This window comes from Rhineura floridana, chromosome 4, assembly GCF_030035675.1.
Source record: "Rhineura floridana isolate rRhiFlo1 chromosome 4, rRhiFlo1.hap2, whole genome shotgun sequence".
Lineage (NCBI taxonomy): Eukaryota > Metazoa > Chordata > Lepidosauria > Squamata > Rhineuridae > Rhineura > Rhineura floridana.
The window spans coordinates 164,207,579-164,228,612 of record NC_084483.1 but is presented as its reverse complement, the minus strand read 5'-3'; the positions used below and the strand labels follow the sequence as shown (position 1 = coordinate 164,228,612).

Below are 21,034 nucleotides of genomic sequence, written 5' to 3'. Positions count from 1 at the left end.
GTGCGGTCCGCTCCACTAGAAAGGTCCCATCGAGGGTTCACAGTCGGAGCATATCTGGCTATATACATTGTTCGATCTTCATCTCTCGCTCCTTCCTGCCTGGCAATCTTGCCTGCAGCCTCTTCTAAGTTGACCTGAATTTGCATTCTTTGCTCAGTAGTCATCAGATATCCCTGTAACTGTTGTATATCAGACCAGGTGGGGTTCTGGGCTGACACTATGCCTTCAACCATGTCCACAAATTTCTCCGGTTCCTCCTCATATGATGGTCCATGATTTTTCCAGTTAAGCAAATCGGAGGAACTAAATGGCACATACGTGAAAGTATTGACTGATTTATAGGCTACTTTGCCAGGATCAATTGGGTCTGGGGCGGGGATCATAGCTGGGACCATACGAACAGGCAGGATTCTAGAGCTTTCGGAATTTCTTTCATGAATACTCTCGGGATTGGGTTTCCCTAGTTCCTTTTCTATTAGCCGAACGGACCTTCGGAGATTCTCAATGCCCTCCTCTAAGGGGCTTCCTTGGCTTTCTTCTCTGGGTAAGGGCTGGTACAAGGATTTTTCTGGCGTCTCAGTTATAAGGGGTAACGGAGTTAACGGTGCCGAAGGTGGGCAAGGACACACATATGGTGGGGGTGATTCTTCAGGTTGATTTTCTAGAACAGGTTTTTCTGGTTTCTCGGCCTGGCCTTCTGAGGCAGCCTTCTGTTTCCAGGTGACAGTATAATCAAGATCAGGCTGCATCTTGGCCTTCTGGCTTATTTCGCGGCCTGTCTTAGAAGTCTTCTTGACCTGAGTTAACATAATCGTGGCGGCGTTCTCCACCCACTTCTTTGCCCAAGGTGGCGGATTACTTGCCACTTTCCTCCATCCTTTCACATAAGGAATATCTTCAGGGCATCCGGGATTGCCTTCTACTGTAACTACATTCCAGAGGCGGGAAATGATGGGGCCATAGAAAGTGCCCTCTGCTGGCCAGTCTACTAAGGGCCCAAGTCTAGGCCAGTCCCAGGAACATTTAGTCTTCATGGTCTGCACATTGCAGATACTGGTATCAAAGACTTCAGGAAAGTGTTTCGCCATGAGAGCCAAAGGGGTTGAAGAGCCTCCCCCCATCCTGACCTAACTCCTTCCTAACCTAATCAATTCAGGATAGTGGATAACACATAGAGAAGGGAGGGGGCACAGGACACAAGTCGCCTATAGGAATTGGGGGAAGCGACTTGCTGAGGTAAAGGTTACAGGCACGCTCCGCTGCCCACGTCCCCTGGACTTTCAAGACACCCAAAGGCGTCCCAGGACTAGTACGTCCAATGGCCAGACGTGGAAATTGAGCGGTCAGTCACACACTCACCAAGCACACGACAAGAAACCCCCCTTCCCAAACCTCCCGACAGAGAAACAGAAATGGAGGTTGATCAGACCCCCCTTCGATCCACTGGGATCAGCTGGCAGGCAGAAACAGGACAGAACAGAAAGGGATCCCTTAATACTCGCCTGACGGTGAACACCTCCGGTACTGGTTTAAAGTGATCTGGACCGAACTTCTGGAAGGCCTCCGTTGGTTCCGCGTCGCTCCCCGGCCTCCTCCCTAGCCCAGCCGGGCATCAGCAACTGCTGAAGGCGCGCTCCCTGCAGAGTAGTGAAGCGATCCGGGGAACCGCACGGCCCAAGGAAGGTGCAGGGGAAATATCCCTGACCGAGAACTCCGCTGTAGGACAAGGGGGAATACCCTTGACCTTATGTCCCTGTTCGGGCGCCAAATGTTAAGGTAAGAATTTGAGTCTCAGGCCCAAGTTCGATTCATCAGATGACTTTTATTGCTAGCAGAGACACAGGGGAATTTGTCCTCCAAACTGTGTCTGTTGACAGTTGAGGCACAGCTCTTTTATTGGGTTACAGACAACAGAAAAGATACATTGGTGAGTGTGTTGCACAAAACATAACTGTATAGCTGGTAATTTTCCATTCCTAGAACAATCCTCTGCGCTTGCGCCTCCTTCTGGTCTACGTGCTGAATCCTTCTTTGCTAATGGCGTCCATTAACCCTTACATAAGAAAGTTCCACAAAGATGGTTTGTGTGTTTGTTTTTTCTATTTATACTTTCCCCAAAAAACTGAGTGGTTTACATGTGGTTACTTGTAAATTTATATATTAAATGTGTATGCTGTTGGGGGGGGGGCATAGGCCACCCAAGGCAGCTCACAATATTATTAAAACACACTACAAGTTCCCAGGCAGCTTACAGGGTCAACTTCAACTTAGGCAGCTTTGTTTACCTATGGAATATGTGCCTATAGACCACTTGTCTCTTTTTAAGACATAAGAACTTACGGGGAATAAGACCAAGTGACAGTACTGAGCTGAAAAGCAAGTCACTAGCTGCCTACTGATAAGAACATTGAAAATCCTGGGCCTTGTTCAGGACCTGAACTTAACATCATAGCACACAGCAAATGGGTTGGCTTTTTCAGAAGATCATTGTATTTTAAAGCAGAAGGTCTATATATTTAGACTCTCTGGGACATGTAGAACCTTAGTGGTTATTATCTTTGTTCTGATACAGCTGTGGTATTATTTAGGAACCATAGCATTCAAGGAATATGGAAGAAGGCAATGCCATTCTACCAGCTTCCCCATATTAAGACATAATGGCCATGTTGACACATCACTCTAAACCAGGGGTGGTGAACCTTTTTGGCCCAGGAGGATAGATCCTTATCAGTCCTCCCCCCCCAGGCCAACTTTGACAGGTAGGTTGTCAAAGTTCCTTGCAGAGCACCAATCAGCTGGTTGTCAGGCCCTTGAAACCACAGTGCAATGGCTTGGCCAGCCTTATGTTCAGCACTTGGGAAGAGCCAAGCACAGGACTTGCCAAGTGCCATTTGGGAAACACTGTGTAAAGCACTTTGCAAACCCTGTGCTCAGCACCTCTTAAGTGCCAAGCATAGGGCTGGCAAAGCTGCTTTCTGCAGGGATCGGCTGTACAATTGAGTTCCCCATGCACAGGACTCGGTTGCACAGCCCATACAGCTGTGTCTCTACCTGCCACACACCTGGCATCACATATAATGGTAGATGGGTGGTTTTTTTGAGGAAATGGCCTTGTGAACCGTATTGGGACCCATGCAGGGCCAAATTTGGCCCATGGGCTGGAGGTTCGCCACTGGTGCTCTAAATCATGGTTTAGCATGACATGCATAAGCAGGAATGAGCCACAGTGAACTTTGGACTTGTGTGCTCCCCCTTCCCCTGTTCTCCTGTGTAGCAGAGGGAGGAGTTCAAAAGCTTTCTCTTCCACTTTTGCTTAACTGTGGTTTGCCTTGCTGTCTGCACTGACAAACTGTGGTCAGTGGTAACTATGGTTAGTTTAAAAGAAGCCAACTTCGAACTATGGCTTTTGAAACTGGATGTTCAAACTACTATAGTTAATATTAACCACAGTTCCAGATCCAAACAAGATGGCAAGCTGCAGTTAACAAAAAGCAGCAGCAAAAGTTTCCAAACCCTTCTAGAGCGTAAGAAGAGAGAGGAGGCTTGCTGCATGTCGTTCCTGCAGGTGCAGATTGCATTAAACTATGGCATAGCATGACTTGCAAACTGGTCCACTGATTTAACAACTATGAAAAATATAAGATTAAATAAACTGAGGCACTATCTGCCTTTAGCAAATAATCTGACTTACTTTCAATTGCAAATGAAATGTCCATGTTTATCTGTCAAAATCTTTAAGATAAGGTTTAAGCCTAATCATGCTTCCCTATTAACACATAGCATTTATTGATGAATGAGCGTGCTGTCATTATGCAAATACACACCTGCAACAAAGCAGGTGTTAAGGTATGGTTAGACAGTCAAAACTATTCTTACATTTAATGACATGGCCACCATAAACTTTATATGCAAACTTTGACTGAAAGTCTTATATTTCATTCTTTGCAGACTCTTTAAATCCCCCGTCTGACATTTTAAATCCACCATGTAGAGACCAATACACATCACACAGAAAGAGCTCCTGTAAAATGCTTGCCTTTTCTTGTTTGCATGACAAAAAGAGAATAGTAAATCCAGCAATTGGAGGAGATAATCACCACTGTGTGAAAAAGAGTTCAATCCACATTTTTTCTTTCTAACTGAGCTTCAACTGTTTGCCTAATAATTTTATGTTACCTGTGGAGCTCATAAATCTGTTTCCAATACACATTTGACATTAAAGGGGTTTCTGTCTATTAGACTGGACTTCAGACATGAAAGAAGGCATTCTCTCATCTAGAGGCCCTCACTGCAAATGCTTTGCCTTTCAGAAAAGATTGTACTTATCATGAATTCTTAACAGACTAACTCATATCACTCAAGTCCATAAAAAGAATGAGCTGGTAATTCAGACCTTCATTTGTACTCCTGGGTAAGGTACTTCTATGTGGTGACAACAGTAGTCACAGCTTTGTGTATTTTTATTCCTTCAGAATACACAAACATGTTTACAGGGTTTTTTTCCCTGCATTAAACTTGGTTAAAAGAAAATTATAATAATCAGGGCTTTATTTCACAATGATGATTTGAGACACCCATTAAAGAAATCAATGCAGTAAATTAATAACTGCAGTGGGTTTCATAATATGCATTCTGATGTCCTTAAGTACTGACAAAATGAGATGTCTAGATTTGAAGAAGATGTAACAGCTTGGCTAGGACTAGGAAGAGCAATTGACAGATCTGAGGGGAAGAAAAAGAAGGCAGAGACGCTCCAGAAACTAAAAAGGGCTAACAACTCCTTGCAGAAGTTAAGCTTCATCCACAAAAAAAATAAATTGTATTGAAGCGAAGATTCTTACCTCATCCCTAGAAATTCCAAAATATATCAAAACTTTTTGTCTTATATAATTGTTTTAATCCATTATACCACCTTCACTGACACATTTCTCGGTGTTTTTCCTTTTCTCATTCATGATTGCTTGCTCTCCTTCAAGACCCCCAACAAGCAATTCAAATCCAAAATGCCAAAGAACAGCTCAAAGTATCAACTTTGCATTTCAGGCTATCCAAAGAAAGTCTTGCTACTTTCACACATTACAAAATTCCTGCCATGGAAGACACCTCTCTGTAGGAATGTAGATATTACATGCATGTAGGCCACACAATTGAGTGGTATTACATGAGTAATGTCCGCATTAATGTACACATACATTAATGATGTATGTACGCATACTGAGAAGCTGTGATTGGAATATAGAGGAAGACTTACTACAAAAGGTAAAGCTTCAGACCTGTGTTAGAAGTGGGAGTGTTCAATCTAAATACTCATTCCTTCAGTGTAAGTGGTTTGGTAGCAGCCAAGAAAATGACAAAATATAACATTTTCTGAATGTCAGCAAAATGTGGCAAAGAAGAATGAGGATTGTCTTCCTTTGCGTTTGGTATATAATTAATTGTTTGCCTGATCATGCTCAGTAACTGAGTACACAGAAAGAGAATAATGCCCAAATGCTAACCACACCCAACACACTTCCAGATGCTGTTCCCAGCAGTGATGGAAAACTCACCAGGAAGCAACTCAAATAAGAGGTAACTTCTTTGAGATGGGGACTAGCAATACCACCACCGATATGGCAGCACAGTAGCTGTGCCCTCCATGGTGATCCTTGTAGTCATAAATAATTTAAGAACATAAGAAGAGCCTGCTGGATCAGGCCAGTGGCCCATTTAGTCCAGCGTCCTCTTGTCATTGGCCAACCAGATGCCTATGGAAAGTCTGCAAGCAGGACCTGAGTGCAAGAGCACTTTTCCCTCCTGCAGGTTCCAGCAACTGGTATTTGAAAGTATACTGCCTCCAGCTATGGAGGCAGACCATAGCCATCATGGCTAGTAGCACTTTATAGTCTTATCCTCCATTAATTTGGCTAATCCTCTTTTAAAGTCATCACAAATAAATAAGCAGACCCAATCTCATGTTTCTATTTTTTTGGTAATATATTCTTACATAAAATAAATAATACAATTGAGCCCTCTTTTAGGACCTTCTTTGCAGCTTAAATCAAGAAGCCCCTGCAGGCCGCAGGCCACCTAGGCTCAAAGAGTTTGAAGCGGTCTGTAATACACATGCTTAATATTATAATACAAGATTAAATGATAAATATCAGTTAACGGCAGACATAAAAACACAACAGTCAGATAAATAATAATCAGAGATTTCAAAGGCCTTGGTAAATAACAAGATACTCTGCTGGTGCCAAAAAGACAAAGGAGTCTGTAGTCAGCAAGCCTCCCTGTATCACCCTGCATTCCAAAGGCAGGGTGCAACAACTGAGAAGGCCCTTTCTTGACCAGCACCCACATAACTTTTGTTGGTGGAGGCACCTGGAAAAGGGCATTGGAAGACAACTTCATTATACTGGAAGATTCATGGGAAAAGGCGGTCTTTGGCCCCAAGCCATTTAATGCTTTAAAGGCAAGCACCTTTGAAATGGGCTGGCAGCCAGTGAAGTGGCTGAAGGACTGGCAAGGTATGTTCTCAATGGCTAGTACAGTTCATACCAGCATTGTGGACCAAGAAGTTCAAAGGCAGTCCCACATACACTACATTGAAGTAATCTAATTCGGAGGTTACCATAATATGGATAACCATAGCCAGCCAGGCTATCTCTGTAGACCTGACAACAGCAGCCTGCAGCTGATGAATGGCACTCCATGCCACTAACACCAACTATTGACAAAGCTGGATCTGTTGCAGACCTCCACGCGGAGGATCTGATCCCATACTGTAGCTCCATCCAGAAGAGGTTGAACACTGTTTTCTCAGTTCTCTCACTCTATGGAGTCTATACATAAGAACAGACTATACATAAGAACAGATATGGAAATGGCCTAAAGGTTTATGATTTAGGCTCATGGAACGGAATTTCTGTCATACTAGTCCTAAATATTGTTGCCTTAACCCAAAGCTCTGTGGTACTCCAGTGGACACAGGAGGTTCCATGGAGGCAGAAGCTGCCTAATTCACTCTAGTGTTGGGGAAAGTGCACTGAAATTGTACTGTCAACCGAGTTAAGAATTTATAAAGTGTGGTATACAAAATACCTTAAATAAATAAATGTACACATCATGTTTCTGCATGTGAGATTTCCTCAGCACTGAAGTGAATTGGGCGGTCCATGGTCACAAAAGAGGACAGATTCTGTGCATCAGAATCCACATGCATAGCAGAAACTCTGCATGCTCCCTGGAGTTTTTGGATTAAGACTATGACAAGCAAATGGAGCAATCCAATAAAACCAAGGGATTTATTTCTAAATAATGGATGAGATCTAAGGCCCTGCATACACAGGGGCTTCTTGTTCTTTTCTATAGCAACACTAACTATGAAGGCAAATATTTTGCATTTGTGGGATTACTGGCTTTTTAAAAAGGCTCGAAGGAATTAGATATTAAAAATATAAGAGATTTGGGGATTTTTATTTTATGTATTATTAAATTTATATCCTGCCCTTCCTCCAAAAAGGAGCCCAGGGTGGCATTTTAAAAACAGGTAGGTCAAAAAAATCCTAGGTGGGGAATGCCAGCTGCCTTATTCATTTGGATTCTCCATTGCTCCATTGTATTGTGGAGCACAGAACAGGGAGATGTCAGAGCCACTGAATTGCAACAGATGTGTGGATTTGGGGGTGGGGGGGAATGCAGAAGCAAAGAGATTGCTTGATAGTAACTGCAGATTTATCTATGGATTTTCAGTTCTGTTACAGCCAACCATTTCTGTTCATCTCTTGGCTTTCCAGATACTTTTATAGAAGAGAGTTCTGTGTCTGCAAATATCTCTGCATTCAGCACCAGGGTGTGCAGGGAATTGCTCCTGTACTGCTCACAGACCACTGTGCTTCCTTTCTTATGGTGCTTAGCACATACGTGTGGCAACCCAGACCTCCCCATTTTGTCCCTGCCTCCTAACAGGCAGGGCTGTTATTAAGCAGTGGTCCAAGGGGCTAAACCTTTTGTGATGGTCCCCCAGATCTCTTGTCATTCCCTCCCTTTTTAAAACTTACTTGTTTGTTTATTTATTTATTTATTGCACCCATAGCCAAAGCTCTCTTAAATTATTTACATGCTGGGCATGCTGCAGAGTGCACTAGTGGTGAGACTGAAGCCATGAGCCATCTTAATTTCCCCAGAAGCACTATGTACATTTATGCAAGTTTGTATTCTAGGCGTGTCCTGAATCCTTTAAGTATTTAGGAAAGCTGCTAAAAGGTAATAATTATGGTTGGGGTGGGGATCCTTGTGAGCAACTCCAGCCATGTAGATAGCCCACTGACATATAAGGGGAGCATTCTGGGTCATGATCACTTAAGTTTAAGATTATGCTGTACTTAAAAAAAAATACATTCCTTTCGAATTGTGCGTCTTTGGAAAGGATAAACTATTAAAGCCTCATTAAAAATTAATGTAAACATTCAAATGAACTGGATTTTATTTTCGGTAGAAAGCGTTACAAAAGACAAAAGTATCAAACATATAGAAAGAACAAGTCTTGGTGAAGAAAAACCTTTCAGAGTTCTTTGAGTGTGTCAACGAGCATGTGGTGATCAAGTACACTTGGACTTTCAATAAGGGGTTGACAAAGTCCCTCGCCAAAGACTCCTGAGTAAACATAGCCATCATGGGATAAGAATACAGTTACCGGAAACTATAGGAGGGGAGAGTGCTGTTGTGCTTGGGTCCTGCTTGCATGCTTCCCATAGGCATCTGATTGGCCACCGACAACAGGATACTGGACTTTCCTCTTTCAACAAGCCTTTAAGTTGAGACCTATCCCAGTCTGCATCTGTGTCAGAATTGTTTAATAGGTTTTTTAATAATGTTTTTAACCCTTTTTAAGGTTGTTTTTAAAAATGTTTTAAATGCTGTTTTGTTTTAATGTATTTTAAGATCTGTTTTTATGATGTTTTAAAGTGTTTTAGTGCTTTGTTTGCCGCCCCGGGCTCCTGCTGGGAGGAAGGGTGGGATACAAATTAAATAAATGAATAAGTAGATGGGCAACTAGCCTGATCTAGCAGGGCTCTTCTTATGTTCTTATGTTAAATCAATAACTGGTTAAAATTAAGTGAGACAGAAACAACACCCTCCTAAATTTAGATGTACACTATTGGGGTCTCTCTTGGTGATGACTGACCAGGAAAGAGACTCTAGGGCTATTGTGGATAGCTTGATAAAAAATGTAAGCTCAGTTGCGAAAAAGGCAAGTTTAATCCTTTTATATTTCATTAGGGATCAAATGTAAAACTTCTCATATTGCATTTTATATAAATTTGTAGAATAGTGTGTACCGTTCTAGTCACTGCATCTTAAAAATTGTACTGTAGAACTGGAGAAGTTGCAGAACAGGGCAACCAAAATGTTCAAAATTTGAGTCAGTATGGTGTAATGGTTAGAGTTGGACTAGGACTTGGGAGACTGGTTCGTATCCCCACCCAGCCCTCAGGCTCTCTGAGTGACCTCAGGCCAGACACTATCTGCCATCCTAACCTACCTAACAGGGTTGCTGTAAGGATAAAATGAGGAGGAAAAGAATCATGTACACCACCTTGAGCGTGGAGGAATGATGAGATAGGAATGTAATCATAAATAAAATCAGGAAGCTGGAGCAACTCCACAAAAGGTTATAACATTTTGGTGCTTTCAGTTTAGAACAAGCTAAATAAGGAGCAGACAGAACACAGGTTTTCAAAATCATGCTTGGTGTGGAGAAAGTAGATCTGTAAGTTTTTCTTCCTCTTTCATCATACTAGAATCCAGGGTCATCCAATGAAACTGAGTGGTGGAAAGGTCAGGACAAACAAATGGAAGTACTTCTTCATACCGTGCAGTTATGGAATTTGCTGTCACAAGATGTAGCAATTTGCTACCACAAGGCATAGCTATAGCCACCAACTTATTAAAAAAGGGATCAGACAAATTCATGGCAGATAAGGCTAAGTTGTGACCCTGTATATGCTGTCTGCCAGTTGCTATGGGATACTAACAGGAGAGGACTATTCTCATGTCCTGCTTGTGAGCTTCCCATAAGCATCTGGTTGGCCATTGTGGGAAACAGGATGCTGTATTCGATAGGCCTCTGGTCTGGTCCAGCGGGGCTCTTCTTATGTTCTTTCCCCCCCACTAACTATGCACTTTCTGATTGATATGAATGGAAATGTCACAGAGATCAACAAGGCAAACATTCCCCAAATTTAAATGATAATAACTCTCAAAGTTCATTTTTGTTTTGTTTTGTTCCTCTTCAAAGGCAATTGTCTTCTGCAATAATTGGTGTTAATGCAGTAATCGGATTTTACAAGCTTTTCCCCTGAAAAGCAATGAATTACATGTCAGAAGATGTACAAAATGCAGCTTAAAATAAAACAAACCTCACATGCTATATTTAAAGTCACAAGAGGACATAGAAAAAAATAATATGAAATGCACATCCTACATATTTCAGAAATCTAGCTTTCAACCTTGCCTGGTTCTGGGAGATAAACCTCCCAAGTGTTATGATAAAGACTGTTTTTCAACAACAATGTAATTGTAATAATTCACAAACTTGGCAAAAGAAAGTACATGGACTAGAGAGATTGTTCTGGAGAATATTATTTTTTAACATAGCTGTTGTTAGAAAAATTAATCTTATGTGACAATTTTTAGTCTTTTCCATCTTTATCTCCAAAACCCTGAAATAGTTCTATTCCTTTTGGTGTAGTGTTGAGCATGTTGGTGATGTATGTACCCACCGTAGATTTGTACCCTGTAGAAATGCACTTTAGTTGCTTTGAACATTGGCATATCTCCACTGGCATCTACAAGGCTTTGTGCAAAGCTTGCTGGTTTATCATTCATTATAATTAATAATATTTATATACCGTTTAATATGCAAAATCCCTAAGTGGTTTACTTAAAATACCCTAACATAAAAAGGAATATACATACATTATACAGTAAAAACAGAGAATCCATCAATAAAATTGGTTAAATATCAATAAATAATAAAACAGCAGTCTGATTAATCTTATGAGCCTATGTTACTGCATAGCAATAATGTGCAAGGCTGATGGGAAATTTATGCAGAGAGAGCTTTCGCTGCAGGTGCCAATCAAATGACGCACTTGTTTGATGTTGTAGTGAATAAGATACCCTGTGCCACCGTCACTTGAAAAGGTTGGCACATAGATGAACTCCGTGCTGGTGTCTTCACTGAGCCCAATGAAGGATGATCATCTAGAAGGAAATCCATGAGGAGCTGACACAAGATAGATCTTTCATGCTTGTGAGGCAGTTGTAAGAGGGTATGACTTAACTGTAGACATCTCCACAGATATAGATGTTACGCTTCTGCTGTTGCACTTCCTGACCATTAAAGTAACTGAAATCTGACCAGTCTCTGTAACGAAGGAGAATACTAATCTTATTAATAATAGAAACTCATATGTCTGTGCTGGAATTGCTTTTTAATATGTTTTTTAAAACATGTTTTTTAACCCTTTTTTAAAGATGTCTTTAAAGCTTTTAAAAAAATATTTTTAAAGCTGTTTTGTTTTAATGTATTTTAAGGTCCGTTTTTATGATGGTCTAAAGTGTTTTAAGTGCTTTTGTTTGCCACCATGGGCTCATGCTGGGAGGAAGGGCGGGATATAAATAAAATAATCAAATAAATAAATAAAATATGACTCAACTATGCTTAGTGGTCATAGAATTACTCCCCTCCTCTCCATACATTTACTGCAGGAAGCCTGTCACAGCACGCTTCATAATGTTACCATGTGCATGTGGTTTCTTTCATGGGGATTGGGTAGGAAAAAATACAGTGGGTGATATTCAGTGATAGTCCTACTCAGAGTAGACCCAGTGAAGTTAACAAATATGACTAACTTAGCAGGCCTCTAGCTGGGGAGGGCTGCAGGGGATGCCTCCATAAATTGTTTCTGACCTCCTAAAATGTTTCTGCCCCCCCAATTTTTTTAACAAAATAATAGTAATAATAAAATTTATTACAGATTTTTTTCTGCCTCCCCTACTTTTTGTGGTCCCCCCAAAACATTTAGGCTGGCTACAGGCCTGTAACTTAGGTTCACTGATTTCAATGGGTCTGCTCTGAGTAGGCCTAAAATACATCCCAATGAATGAGACAGGCCTGAGATGTTTAGGGCCATTGAAAGCACTGGGGAATATGTAGAGAATTTTCTAAATATTGCTGTTTTAAGTTCAAATGCACTGGAAGGTGTTACTATAGCTTGGCTGTATCAAAGGGGATGTAACACTTTCAAGCCCCCTGCCTCACTTCTGCTTGTGGAATTTGTTATGCCAGTGGGATCAGACTTGCTATATAAAGCTACTACATTAGATCCCTTTCCCATTCAGGCAGCTTGAAGGCTCCCAGAGAGATCTGTTCTCTGCCAAGAACAGCTTTGTGTCTAAGAGAGAGAGAGAGAGAGAGAGATTTAGGGACTCTTTTCAACATTGATTGCTAGGCAGAGGATGGCTGTGAGTCTTAGATGGGTGATAACCTGTGCCTTCTTCATAGCTGCCACTGCCAATGGATTTACCCAGAAAGGACTCAAACAGATGTTGCTGGATAAATTAGGGCTTCCTGAAGTCCCTACCCTTCAGAGGACAGACATGGAGAATCTGGTCATTCCAGAAAATATAAGGAATAAATACATGTCCATGCTGAAGCGTCGCCGAGCAAAGCGAAGAGCACTGCCAAGTCTAGCTGGGATCTTGAGAGGAATTCCTGGCAATGCAGGTAAACTTTGCTGTTCTCACAAGTGTCAGACCTAAACTGCATGCATAACCCAACCCTAAATTGAAATCCATATTTGCTCCAAAATGTTATACTGTAAAACAAACATAATGCAAATTAAATTACCGAGACAAGATATCCTGAGAAATTCAGACCTAAATTTTTACCAAAAGATTAAATTTGCAGCTCAAGACTTTCTGTATAATACAAGCTATTTGTACTAAAAGTAACGATAAGGTGATATAGGTGATACAGACTTGTTTAACAAATAAAGCATTACAATATTGGTTTTAGGGAAAGTTACACCTCTCGAATAACGTTCTTATCCTATATTATATTGCAAGTGGTATTCATACAGTTAAACTATTAGAAATTCACTTTTCACTAGATTAATTTGCACCCCTTAAGTGCAGCACAGTCCTAAGTGTGTTTAATCTGAAGTAAGGTTTGCTGAGTTCAAGGGACCTACTCCCAAGTAACAGTGCAATCCTATAATTGTCTGAGAAATAAGACCCACTGAGTTCAATGAAGTTTACTCCAAGGTAAGTGGGTATAGGATTGCCCCTTCGTTTGCTGTACTGTATCTGTACTTTATTTCTTTATTTTCCTACATTTATATCCCACCTTTCTTCCATCATGGAATCTAAGGCAGTGTGCATATGGTTCCCAAGTAGTCACCAACCCAGGCATTGAGCAGACCCAGACCTGCTTAATGAAGCTTCAGCAAGATGATAGCCTCATGTGCCTTCAGATATATCCCAGGATCAAAAAAGCAAGCTGAATGTTTAAAATAGGGATTAGATGAAGAAAGCTGACTACATATTGTGCAGCTGCTGCTTTAAACATTTCTACATTATGGCTCTAACTACATAGGGAACCAGCTATTTAATGGGTTCCAGCCATATGGTGAGTTGAGCTATACCATTTCTCAACAACCAAGGAAGAGTGAGGAGTGTGGTACAATTCAGCTTGCTGTGTTAGTGACTATGTGGCATATAGAGATGTAAAATTTCCAGAAATGTTGAAGCCGTGGAAAAAAACCAGTTTTTTTTTGGGGGGGGGGGTTCAGGGAAAAACTGGAAATTTTCAGAAAAATTGAAAAAATGCAATATTAGCACTTTTTACAGATTGAAAGTCACTTTGTTACTTCAGGAACATAATCTGTAATTATGTACAAATTGGTTTGGCATAAAATTATCACATTTGGTGTATTAAAAGTACATTTTATTCAAACAATTATTACAAATTGAATTTACTTTTTTAACTTTTTACTTTTATTTGTAACAAATGGAGCTACAAGATCCTGAACTGTAAGGAACCTCTTTCATTTTGCCAGTTTATGAGGAGCAGGCAAAAAACAATTTAAAAAAAACCAGAAGAAACCATCAACATTAATAACAAAATTATTTATGTCTCTGCTAGTCCTCCAGAGTGTCAAGCAGACATAAAGCATCCATTCCCATAAAAAGAACTGAGAAAAGTGGGGGGGGGCAAGATTCAATGAAACATTCACCATGCTAAAATAAAATATTCCATAATCCATTTTTTTCAATTTTTCCAGTTTTTAAGAAAAAAACAAAAACGTCTTTGGGAAAAAATGGGGGGAAACTTTTTTTCTAAATTTTTCCAGTTTTTTTCCAGGCCTTCACATCTCTAGTGGCATATGATCCTCTGTTGGAAATTACTTAGTGGATCATCTAGTATAGTTCTGTTTTCTAAGGGTATGTCCATAGGGCACCTCTGTTTGGTTTTTGTGTAGTAAGTTAGTAATGCAGGAAGCACTGCAATGGGAGTAACTTTTTTTTTCTAAGCAGGTACCTTTTTTACTGTTTCCTGCCGTGCACTTGCCACAGTCCACCCACGTTGGCCCATATTTCCACTACCTGGTTGGGGGGGGGAGGAGGGAGAGAAACAGGGAAGAGGACCTGCATGGGAGGAAGTTACAGAGGAACAGTACGGACTGATTGTGCCCTGGGTGCCAATCCGCCATCTCTTCAGAACTGGTTGCCAATAAATAAACTGCATTTTTCAGGAAAATGATTCCACAGCTTTCATGGAGAGCGCTTCCATTGCTAAACTATTTCTATAATCAAGAAGGGTTTCCTCTTGTTTAACTTAAATCAGCCTTTCCCAACCTTTGGCTCCCTAGATGTTGCTGGACTACAACTTTCATCAGCCGCAGCCAGCATGGCCAATGTTCAGGAATGATGGGAATTGTAGTCCAGCAACATCTGGGGACCCAAAGGTTGGGAAAGGCTGAAGAACCTCCTCCCACAGCAACCTGCTTTTATACAGAACCCAAACACAAACTGGAGGGAAAAAAGCATCTTGAGCTGTCTTTTCTTTATATGCTGGGTTGCACATGAAGAGATGCGATTGGTCTGTCACAGGGATGGGGAACCTGTGGCCCTCCAGATGTTGGATTCCCATCATCCTATCCATTGGCCATGCTGGCAGGGGCTGTGGGAGCTGGAGTCCACAGATTTCCCCATCCCTCTTCTAATTTAACATAAAAGAAGAGCATTTTTTTTATTTCAGTGACAAATGAAACAATGATCAACATAATTATTTCTGCTCTTCACAACTGCATGCAGATATTCCTGGAGCTGTTCTCTATTCGGACACTACCCGTCAAAACATTATATTTGATATGGAGGGCAGGATACCAGAAAACAGCGAAGTCATCCTGGCTGAGCTGAAGCTTTTCAAGAAGCCCCTGGAGAGGAAACACCTGCCCATCAGGCCATCTCATCGGCCAGTCATGAATGCCAGGGTCAGTGTGTACTGGGTGCAGCTTCAAGAGAATGGCACCAACCGGACCTCTTTGATTGATTCCAGGTATGAATGAGGAGGTCAGTCAAATGGCTCAGGAAAGGTGCACGTGAATGGAACAACACTCTGGTGTAGTTTCAAGGGAAGAGGACATGATTCACTGCAAAATGTAAATGTCTTCTCTCAGATATATACAAGTTGAAACTGAAACAAAAAGAAAAAATGGTTTATTTTAAGAGTATTCATTGTGGGTTTTTAAAATACCTAATAATAACCTGATCTATAGTCGCTCCAAAGTGATCACATGAGATCTGCAACATGGGCTGAAGGGAGGATAGGACTTCCCCTCCAGCCTTTCCTGTTGCCAGTGTTTATGTGATAGGCAACTTACTGATTCCTGCTTGTATCATGTGCTGAAATGTCTAAATCTCCTTTAAATATTTAGAAAGTGTACTCTTTAGAAAACTCAACATTTTGTAGTATAAATCCCCATAAAACCATAATCTACCTGTTCACTCCATTGGCAGGAATAGCTCACATTTCACCTTGAGGATATATAAAGAACTGTCCCTGATCAGTGAAGCCCTTCCTTGCATGATAGTTCCATTTCAAATCTCTAAGCCTCTAGCCTAGGCTGCTTGTTACAACTTATTTATTTGTTATATCCTGCCATTCCTCCCGGTAGGAGGAATCTAATTAAATCTAATTTAATAGCATTTTGCCATGTAAACTGAGGTGCTTTTTTGCATCCAAGTTCAAAATATAACATGTGAATGAGCTCTGAGATTAGACAAAAGTCTTATTAAAATATAGGTTCAGTTCCTTAGAAAGGCTGCACCCCTCCCCCCAAAAAATGGTTTGAAAACAGAAATTACTTTCTCACTCGTTCCAAATGTTCTTGTTTCAAATTGCAGTCTGTTATTTTGAAATGAAGCTAGCGGATATTCCCCCCCCCCCAAATAGATTTGGATTTATTAGCTCAAAAGTTCTAGGCTATCTCCACCATTAACCCATATTGTTATTTAGGTTAGTTCCAATTATGGAATCTGGCTGGAGGAATTTCGATGTCACCCAAGCAGTGCATTTTTGGCTAAAGACCAAGAAGCAAGGGCCAATGCTTCTGGAGATCTGGATTGAAGGAGAAAGATTAGGCAGCTATGCCTCTGAAATGGCCAAAATCGTGCGCTTTACTTCTCAGGATCCTTTAGATACAGCACTGGGCAAACCTGAGTTGGTGCTTTATACACTTAACTTGGAAGACTATGGGTAAGTTTCAGATGGTAATCATATGTTGACCTTGGGGTTTTATTTCTGCTCTTTCATGCTGAAGACAATCTCAGGCAAAATTTAGATAGCTTTTAAACCAGCCTTTCCTAACCTTTGAGTCCCCAGATGCTGCTGGACTACAATTCCCATCATTCCTGACCATAGGCCATGCTGGCTGGGGCTGATGGGAGTTGTAGTCCATCAACATCTGGGGACCCAAAGGATGGGAAAGGCTGCTTTAAACTGAGTCCAAATCATGTTTACTCAAAAGCAAGGGTCAGTTGATTTTGCTCAGAATTGCAATTGTACTGCATGAGCATATGCACATTTTCTTGCCCCATTGTGTTCAGTGGAAGTAACTCTTAGGTAAGTTTGCAAAGGATTACATCCCTACTTCCTTACTTCCAAGTAAATATGCATTGAATTAGGTTTCACAATGTGCAGGGTTAGAATTGATCTTGAGCTAATCATCCATCTCACATTGCTTTTGAAAGATGTGTTGGTTCTGTTGGAAATACAGTTGTGTATATTGTAGTCCACAGAAATCCAAACACTGAGTCAATTTCTTCCAAAAGGTATTGATTAGTACTACACTCTTGCAATGTATTGGAGACAATAACTCCTCTCAAATCATTATGAAAAGAGTGAGTTAGGCTGCAATTCTAACCTCACTTACATGGGAGTAAGCCCCATTGAATTCAGTAGGACTTACTTTTGAGTAGACATCGTTAGAATTGTGCTGTAAAGTGAGTGAAACACATGAAGAAAAGAATAGGTAACACAAATTATGTTTGGTTCATTAAAACGATGTCCAACATTTTATAAGGGAGAAACACAGATTTTATATTTGCTAAACTAGAGAACCCACCTGATGCAGTGGATAGAATGGAGCAGGGAGACCAAGGTTCAGACCTCTGCTCACCATGAAGATCATTGAGTGACCCTGAACCAGTTGCCACCTTTTGGGCTCGGGGGGGTACCCGTGGCCCTCCAGTTGCTGTTGGACTCCAACTCCCATTAGCCCCAGCTAGCATGGCAATAGTTAAGGATGATGGGAATTGTAGTCCAGCAACATCCAGAAGGCCACAGGTCCCCCCGCCATTAGTGCACAGTCCAACCACCCGTCCAATGCTGGGACTTTGCAGAGTAGCAAGATATCTGCAGCCCTGCTGCTCACAGCACCCACAGTGGAAGATGTGGGGGTAGGATGATTGGGTCTGATGTTGTGCAAGTGCAGCGAGACCAGCTTGGGATCCAGCAGATCCTGGAATGGCTCAACCCCTCCCATTCCCTTGGAATGCCCCATTTCAGAGCTCTCCACTGGATCTCTCCTACTGCCCATTTGACAAACAGAAATGGGAGGTTGGTGCTGTTGGCACTGGTGACCAGGACACCAGTTGAGGTGGGAGGACCTAATCCAACCCCCCCACACATTTGGGGCCTATCCATACCTCCTTTTCATCTGCAATCTAAACCCCTTATGTGTCCATTAATTTGCTGGCATCCATATGACATTCCCCGCCATTTCGGACTTTCTCCAAGATAAATCCACGCTTCCTCTACCCTGCTATAAACCGATCATTTTTTCTGTCCCAATAATTAACTGCTGTAATCTCTGTAGTGAGGATGTCTTTCCTTGCTTTTTTGTATTATGAACGGATGACTGGGTTAGATCCCACTCCCATCCTCCTCCTTTCTTACAGTTCATTCCTGCTTCCAGTACTGAACCAGGTTACTTCCTCCTTCTGGCTTCTGTAGCTGTATCGCATTGCTTTTTAAAAAGCTACTCTTTTGCAATCAAATGTAAAATCAAATGTTTAATGAATCATGTTTCCACTTAGAAGCTATTTTGCGATATTATGCAAACAAAGGCCAACAGACTTCATTGAAAACACAGCAAACCTGCACATGTGTGTTAATTCAAAAAGTAAGATATATGTTTTTATGCTGTTCCAGAAAAGCGTGGGAAAAGCAAAGTACCATTCTGGACCAATCACTGTAAAGGGGTAGACTTAGGGGTGTGACTAATGCAGAAGTGAATTAGACCAAAAAAAATTAATGCCCACGTGTATGGATATGATGCTAAGAAAGGGTAATAAGCAAACACGCAAACTCATATTGGCACTTAAACACTTGGAGAAACATGTTTGTACCAATTCAAACACCTGTAAGCTGCAGATTGTCTCTAGTTCAGGTCTTTCCAGTGTGTCCTGATTCCACATCTCTGTTGGTTCTGCTTTTTGTCAGGGGACCTGGAGACTGTAAAGAAGGAACCTTGACAGAGAAGACCATTTGCTGCCGGCAGGAACATTACATCAACTTTCGAGAGCTGACCTGGACACAGTATTGGATTATTGAGCCAGCTGGCTACCAGGCTTATCACTGTGTGGGTGGCTGCCGGCAGCAGCCCAAGAACTTACTGCGCCATTTTGGCTATGGTGAGAGAATGTGTGCAGTGGTAGAGAGTTCTCCACTTCCCATGATGTATCTTGTCAAGAGGGGAAACTACACTGAAATTGAGGTGGCAGAGTTCCCTAATATGATTGTGGAGAAATGTGGCTGCACCATGGACAATATAGCGGTGGTTTAGCTACACACAAAACACAGATTGGCAGAAGTGCAAGAGGTGGCCTGTTACAGGGTGCTGTTTTCTTACTTTAACCTTGGAAAGGTCTGCCAAGACACTGAGTGCTCCTAGGTCTGACCACATATATCCTGTGGTATATTGAATTTGGTTGCTGGTCTTATTAATACATTTGTAAGATAGTTTGGCTCCTCACCTACCAAAGGAATGCAATTATGTTGTTGCAAATGGAGGTTGTTCCAATTTGGACTTTTCCACAAAACACCAAAGGAATAAAATTCAGGACCATAGAACTTCTTTGTATGGTTTAGAGCCCTCTTCATCAGATGCATAAAGTGTGATCCTCAGTGATCATGGGAATAAGTACAAAAAATGTAAAGGTCGGTGTAAATTAATAATGAAATGAAAAAATACAGTCTGTGATAATTCAGTGCTCTAATAACAAATGAGGATCACACTCCATACATCTGATAAAATGAACTCTAGTCCATGAAAACTTATGCCATAATAAAATTTGTTAGTCTTTAAGAAGCCACAAGACTTTTTGTTGTTTGTGCTGCAACAGATTAACATGGCTACTCCTCTGGAAATTGTTGCATACACTTAACAGATATAATTGTCTCATATAGTTAAATTAAGCATGCACTGAACTTACTCACTGAAATCAAAAGGGATTTAAAAGTGCGTAACTTTGCCTGGATCACACCCATAGGAAGTTCTGCATTTTCCCATCCTATTGATTTGAGTGGGAGAGTTAAATCCATGCTTAAATATCTCTCATTGAAATCAACGGGTCTTTAAAAATGACTCAACTTTGGCTAGCCAATTATAGATAGTGAACTTAGGCCAAGGGATTTGACTATCCAGCAGATTAAGGCTAAGGAAAGAGTTAAAACTTTTCCCCTGGCATGACAAACTTTCTGTATGTTATAATCAAACCATATTATTATATCACAAACAATCTTATGAATAATAAAAAGCACTTACCTGTAAATAATATAGAATTCATGCATTTGTATTCGCTACCACTCCACCATCTCCATCAGAAGGCTCATCTGTATATGGGTTTAAAAAGTGATCCAGAAACCCTGCAAACAGCCAGACGTGTGTAAGGATGTTTGCTTGAGTATGTTTGCAGGATCCAGTCCTTTTTAATTTGTAACATACATTGTGATTGATGAATCTCTCCCTCCCCCCCAGTTTTGTATATTTTAACATACTAGGAAAAACAATAAAATATAAAATGAACACAGCAGAATATTTGGTTTTAATCTTTATATGTGTGCACACAAATAATTATTTTACTTTGGGTAAAGAAGTTTGGTTGTTTTTAATGATTATGATAATGTGGCTTCAAAGATTTTTAAATATTACAGATATTTAAAACAAACAAATAAAAATAAGAAAGGGGCTTAAAAAACTTAATCTCTGTAAGGGATTGGAAAATAGTAGTATTAGAAGTAGTATTAATTTTTGCAAAGCATCCTGAAGCCTCACTGAGTTATGTGGAACTGGCTGTAATTTTATACACACTTACCTGGGAGTAAGATCCATTGAACTCAGTGGAACTTGCTTCTGAGTAGACATTCCTAAGATTGCACTGTAAAACTCCTAAGAAAAGTGGTGGTGGAGAGGCTGCA

The 21,034-nt window shown here is 40.9% G+C and overlaps 1 protein-coding gene across 4 annotated transcripts in view; it reads left to right on the top strand.

Moving 5' to 3' along the window:
• Positions 1 to 20,611, top strand: part of LOC133383761 (left-right determination factor 1-like) — a 54,899-nt gene extending 34,288 nt beyond the window's left edge. For 2 of the 4 annotated variants that reach the window (XM_061625068.1, XM_061625067.1), the window contains 4 exons: positions 12,554 to 12,775; positions 15,367 to 15,610; positions 16,571 to 16,810; positions 19,058 to 20,611. In XM_061625068.1, the coding sequence (XP_061481052.1) occupies positions 12,595 to 12,775; positions 15,367 to 15,610; positions 16,571 to 16,810; positions 19,058 to 19,400 (1,008 nt within the window). In that variant the 5' untranslated portion in view covers positions 12,554 to 12,594 and the 3' untranslated portion in view covers positions 19,401 to 20,611. Of the gene's footprint in view, positions 1 to 11,247; positions 11,319 to 12,507; positions 12,776 to 15,366; positions 15,611 to 16,570; positions 16,811 to 19,057 lie in introns of those variants that run through there. The other 2 variants (XM_061625069.1, XM_061625066.1) reach the window with 2 other exon arrangements.
• Positions 20,612 to 21,034: the final 423 nt, after the last annotated feature.